Below are 6,564 nucleotides of genomic sequence, written 5' to 3' on the forward strand. Positions count from 1 at the left end.
ATACTTTTAGATGTTTATATATATATAAAAATATATATATATATATATATTTACAGATCAAAGCTTTTCATCGTTTTTTGCAAAGTAAAGGACATCCTTTAGCAAATATGGTTCCTACCTTGACATGGAATACTCCAGTTTTTAGTTGGAAGACTAGCACTGAAAATTATGATTGTGGGCCTTTTGCATTAATGTGTATGCAAAAATACAATGGATTTGATGGAGGACTAATTGATTTAAAAAGTGTAAATGTTTTTCTGTCTTGATATTTTTTTTATTTAAACTAATTATTTTTTAGTGTTTTTATTTCTTTATTTTTGTATAAATTTGCAGAAACAAAATTGGAAGTTGTATAGATGCAGAATAGCATATAATTTGGTTAATAGAGAAGACAATTTTTTGCGTAAGCAATTATGGAATTCTTGCATTGAATTTTCTATTAACAAAGACAAAATTTTAAAAGCTCGGCATGCAAGGAAGAAGCTTGAGGATCAATATAAAAAGGATGTAGAAGCTATACAGAAAGAAAAAGATAGGAGATACAAGTTGGAGCAGAAGAAACTACAGGAAATGGAAAAACAGCAGAATATAGACCAAAGTTAGATAATTTTATTTTGTATATATATTACCTTTTTGTAGTTAAATATTAGGTTTGTTTTGGTTGATAAACTTTGTTTATACAGTTATTTATATATGTATATATTTTGCTTTTCCTTAATATTTATCAATTAGGTGTACATGCGTGTTTTTGAATAAGTTAGTTTATTTTTATCAAGAAAAACAAAACTCAGTTAGGAGATAATATTCAAGGAATGAGAGAATATTATCAGGGAATAAATAATATTAGTCAGTAATATCATTACTATGTTCAGAAATTATATTTAAGAAATGAGTGATGTTTATCAGGAAATAAAACATGTTAGTCAGGAATAGGTTTTTTTTTTTCTGTCAGGAATAATAAAAATTATCAAAACTTAATTTTGATTATAAATCTAAAATCTCAAATCAAAATATACTAGAATTAAAAATAATATTTTTTACAAATATTTTTAATGAATTAAAATATTGATCTAGTCATGAATTGTTTTGACAGTGATATATGACTTGATAGGTGTGCATATAATCTTCATGAAGAGAAACATCAAAGAATTTGACGTATATGCTCCTAGGTTGGTCTCAAATTCCAACTTAAAATCCTTGTATAAGTTCAGAGTATAAATTGATATAGTCAGGAATAAGATTATGTTAGTCAGGAATTAACTTAAGGTAATCAGGAATTAAATTGAGTTAGTCAGGAATTAACTTGAGTTAGTCAGTAATAAGATTTTTTAAGTCAGGAATGAAATTGTTTTAGTCAGGAATAAACATAGGTTAGTCAGGAATAAACTTGAGTTCGTCAGCAATAAGATTTTTTATGTCAGGAATAAAATTAGGTTAGTCAGGAATAACATTGTCCTAATCAGAAAATAAAATAATTATTTTCAGGAGTAATAAAAAAATATCAAACCTTATAATACCAAAATATAGTATTTTTTACAATTATTTTGAATAAAAAAAAATATTTGAAGATTGGCCTCATGATAGAAGAAGTCAGCAGTAGGGAAATATTAAATGAGTTGTGGATTTGGAGTTATTGTTCCAAACTCATTTGGATCTCTTGTTGTTGTTCTTCTTCTTTCAAAATGTCCTCTAATTCTTTTGTTCTTCTTTGGCCTTCCTTTTGTTTTTGGCCGTTTTGGATCTTTTACTGTATTTCTTCTCTCTTCTTCTTCATCAAGTTCACGAATTTTTTCTTCATTTGTTTGGAACACTTTCCTTACAGATTTGTACATTTGTTCCAAAGCATCATCACATATTTTTGATGCTTCTTCATTCCCTTGACATATTGTCACAAGGTTGTAAAAATTCTTTGTTATTGATTGTCTCCAAGGAGTGTTTATTAATGAATGATCTGTAGTTGAATTTCCTAACCAAAAAAAAAACAGATTACTACATTTTTGTCAGTAATAAGAAAATTTTTACTCAGGAATAAAACATGCAGCTCAGGAATAATGTTATAATTTTCTGCTAAAACAATATTATAATATCAGATATAAAATTATTTATGTCATGAAAAAAGTAAGAAAAGTCAGCAATAAGCTATGCCATGATAATTTTTTTCTGTTTGAGCCATAAGTTTTCTGACAAAATTGATTTTATTCCTGATAAATTTTATTTGTCAGAAGAAATATCAAATTTTTCAAGAAGAAAATTTTTATTGTTGAAAATTGATACATATCTGAAAAAATAATTTATTGCATTTCTTAAAAAAGTCATACAAAAGTGAATAAAGTCATGAAAAAGTTCTATAAATCTGAAAAGTAATTTATTGCATCATTGAAAAGTCATTCTAATCTAGAAAAAGTAATTTATTGCATCATTAAAAACTCATTTAAATTTGACTGAGGTTATAATTTTTTCTGTTAAATTACAGATTAATTATTGTTGTTCATACATAACTCTTCTCTATTTAAAGTCTGTTCTAAATCAAGTTTTTTCTATTAAAAGAGTTATATTAATATATACATTGTTTCTATAAAAGGTGCAGTTTTGTAACAATAGGTTATATTTTTCTTCATATAATCAAGAGTTATAAGATAATGGCTGATTTCTACGCAAATAAAGAAAAATGCACTATTACTTTCAAAACAATTCATCGCCTTAGTATGGTAAATATATTTTACATTACGTTTTAAATTTATAAATTTGTTTTGTGTTTTAGTAAAAACTTAATGATTTCATTTTTTTTTTTTAATTTCAGCCACTTCCTGCAGAATGGAAGTTTTTTCTTCTAAAATTCAGGCATCATGTAAGAGTCTATGCTGGGAATAATGGCAGAGAAGATAGATTTTGGGAAGTAAGAGTCATAAGCATACCACAAGATACAGGGTATGGTGGTATGTTGATTGATCGTGAATGGGAAAACTTCGTAGCTACTAACAACATAGTTCCTGGAGACAGACTTGATATTTACCATGATCGTGATACCATTTACATTAGAATTTTTAATGCTGATGGTACTGAAAGGCTTCCTAATGAAGCAGAAAATGGTACCAATGTTTAAGTTTTTTAATATTAAGATTATGTTTGTAATAAATCTGATTTTATATCAGAAATAATAATATCTGTATCAGATATTAAACTATGATTTTCAGAAATAATAATATTTGTATCTGATTATAATATGTTGTTCATTGTTCATTATCTTCAGGAATTAGATTATTTTTGTCATTTATTAGATTTGTTTTGTCATGAATTAAATTCTGTATGTCAGGTATTAAAATATTTTAATCAGGAATTAATTTGAATATTTCAGGAATTAGATTGTATATTTCAGGAATAAAATTGTTTCAATAAGAAATTAGATTGAATATATCAGGAATAATATTATCTTTTTCATGTATTAAATTTTTTTGACCAGGTATTACTTTATTTAGGTCAGGAATAAGATTATCTAGGCCAGGTATTATACTATTTAAGTCAGCTGTTACATTTCTATGTTAGGAAATTATTTATGTTAGTAATTAAAATATTTAGCTCAGAAATAAAGATATTTTTATTTTATACTAAATAAACAAGTAATAAATTTTAAAATAACAAAGTATGTACGTACCTGATTCATTCTCATCCCATATCCTTGATTTAGCAAGCTTGGTCCAACGTTTCAGAATGTATCTCTCTGGTATAGCATGTATGTCGTACATTTGCATTATCTTGATAATGTGAAAGCACAGCAATCCAGTCTCTGTGAAGCACATACAAGAACACATAAATTCATTGTTTTGACAGTGATATATGACTTGATAGGTGTACATATAATCTTCATCAAGAGAAACATCAAAGAATTTGACGTATTGCATTGAAGTTGGCTTTTCCTTTGCATATGCTCCTAGGCTGGTCTCAAATTCCAACTTAAAATCCTTGTATAAGTTCAGAGTATAAACTTCAGCAGCATGTTTAAAGATTTTTGTTTTTATTTTTGGTTTCTCAGTAGTACATCTGAAGTTGTCACTCTTTTAAGTGCTTCTCCATCTTCTCACAGTAGCTTCAAATATATGAAAGAACTCCAAAAGTTTAGTGGTTCTGTTGGCCTTAAATGAAATTGCTCTGTTTGTTACTTCTACTCTTTGAGATGAAAGGATTTCCGCAGAGAAAATATCCTTGCTCAAAGCAGTGCACCATTTTTCTCGTAGCCCGAACAACCTATCAAACCACTCTCTTTTTTCTAATCCATATTTTTGAACCATCTTGTTCCAGACATCTTCGAATTCTGATTCTGAATCACAGCCACTTAAGAACTTGTGAAACATATTCTTGAATTCAGGGTTGTTTTTTAAAGTTCCAAAGTGTGATACAAAATTCTTTTGCAAATGCCATAGACATAGCCTATGTCTTGAATTTGGATAAACCTGCAACAATTAAATAATTTCATTTTGTAGTCAGATATTAGATAAATAATGGAAGAAATTAATAAATTTTTGTCAGGAATTAAAGAGTCAAAGTTAGATATTATATAACTCAAGTCAGTTATTAATCTATTTTTGTCAAGCATAACAAATTTTTAGTCAGGAATTAAAGTGTGTTAATCACATATTAAACAAATAATGTCAATTATATATTTATTTTCTTCAACAATTATAGAACAATTTGATATATTTTTATCAGTGTTTAGATTATATTTATCAGGAATTACATGATATTCATTAGGAATTAGCAAAGTTATAGTCATTATTTAGACAACATAAATCAAATAATTTCATTATATAGTCAGATATTAGATATATAATGGCAGTAATTAATAAATTTTTGTCAAGTATTAAAGAGTCAAAGTTAGATATTATATAAATCACGTCAGTTATTAATCTATTTTTGCAGGCATAACAATTTATTAGTCAGGAATTAAAGTGTTTTAGTTAGATATTAGATAAAATAAATCAAGTATTGTAGAATTTTCTTCAGGGAAAACATTTTTAATACAGAAATTAGCAAAAATTGTTTTACTAGTGTTTGATTTTACTTAGAGTTGCTTTCAGTACTTTGTGATTTGGATAAAGATATTTAAAATAAAGATATTTAACATGAAGATATTTACCAAGACTTTTGGATAAAGATGACAAAAATGTAAGAATAAGAATTATTCGTAGAAAATTATTCTAAAAGTAAAATATTTTTTTAATCTCTTATATTTGTCTATAAAACCAAGAATTGGTCATACATTTTGCATGTTTGTGTTTATGTATATTCTCTCTCCTAAAACATACTCTTTTTCTTTATTCCTCAAATATGGAAAACAATTCTCAGTCTTCTACTTCATCAAACGATCCAGAAGAAAATTTTTTTGATAACTTTGAAAAGAGATTAAATGATCTACTTGAGAGAAGAGATAGAGTGAAGAATGGGTTGATGAAGCTGTATGAAAAAGTTGAGAAGAACAAAATCGAAGAACTGAGTAAGAGAAAGAGGGTTGAAGAAAAATTCTAGGAAGAACAAAACAAAAAAAAAAGAAAGAAGGCGATCAACAAAAGAAGAAACAGGAAGAAGAAAAAGAAGATCAAAAGAAAAAACAAGTTTAAAATCTCAAGAAGATGATTAAGATTCTAGGGTTTTGTTTTGTTTTTTTTTTTTGATATATTATATTTTCGAAATAGTATATGAAATCAAGTATATTTCAGTAATGTACTTTTATTTTATTTTGGTTTCTCATGTATTGTCTTTTTTTTCAGTAAAATACTTGTTGGTCAAAAATTAGTATATTTAAATTTTCATATAATAGGTTATTTTTTTTGTCAATAATTATAATATTATTACGTGGGCAGATAAAAAGCCAGGAAATGATGAATTAATTGATTTATAATTAAATTACTTTGGAAAATGCACAGTAAAAACTGATACAAATAAAGTATTTTAAAATCATACTCCCAAAAAAACATCATACTCCCAAAAAAATCTATATACCCTTTCATATTTCTCTTCTGTTTGTTAAAAAAACAATTCATTTCTAGTTTTTCAACAAATGATGTTTAGCAATTTTGTTCAGATATTTGATTAATAATGTCAATTATAATAATAAAGGTATTTACTTGTTAGTAAAATTTTTATATATTTAGTCAGATAATAGATTTAAATTTTCATATATTGGTTTAAATTTATCAGTAATTAGAAATATAAGCAGTAATTATATAACAATATTTTATGTTAGGACTAAGTATTATTACGTGGGCAGATAAAAAGTTAGGAAATGATGAATTAATTGATTTAGAATTTAATTACTTGGAAAAAGCGCAGTGAAACCTGATATAAATAAAGTATTTCAAACATCATACTCTCAAAAAAATCTATACACCCTTTCATATATCTCTTCTGTTTGTTAAAAAAACCATCCATTTCCAGTTTTTCAACAAAGACTATTTATCAGTTTTGTTCAATTTTTATTCAAATTCAAGTATATTGTAACGTAGTATTTCAAATGGATCCAATGGACGACCCTCATTACATGGCTGCTGTAGAGGATTCTCCACATGCATT

General features: G+C 26.2%; 1 protein-coding gene across 1 annotated transcript; it reads right to left on the reverse strand.

Annotated features, from left to right (window-relative positions):
* Positions 1-4,055: 4,055 nt before the first annotated feature.
* LOC145625085 (protein FAR1-RELATED SEQUENCE 5-like) lies at positions 4,056-4,768 on the reverse strand. The gene is made up of 2 exons (XM_081678167.1): positions 4,733-4,768; positions 4,056-4,448 (listed from the first exon to the last, which is right to left on the reverse strand). The coding sequence occupies exons 1-2, from the start codon at positions 4,766-4,768 to the stop codon at positions 4,056-4,058; spliced, it is 429 nt and encodes a 142-aa protein (XP_081534293.1).
* Positions 4,769-6,564: the final 1,796 nt, after the last annotated feature.

The sequence above is a fragment of the Chenopodium album genome, chromosome 3 (genome assembly GCF_948465745.1).
Source record: "Chenopodium album chromosome 3, dcCheAlbu1.1, whole genome shotgun sequence".
NCBI classification, from domain to species: Eukaryota; Viridiplantae; Streptophyta; class Magnoliopsida; order Caryophyllales; family Amaranthaceae; genus Chenopodium; species Chenopodium album.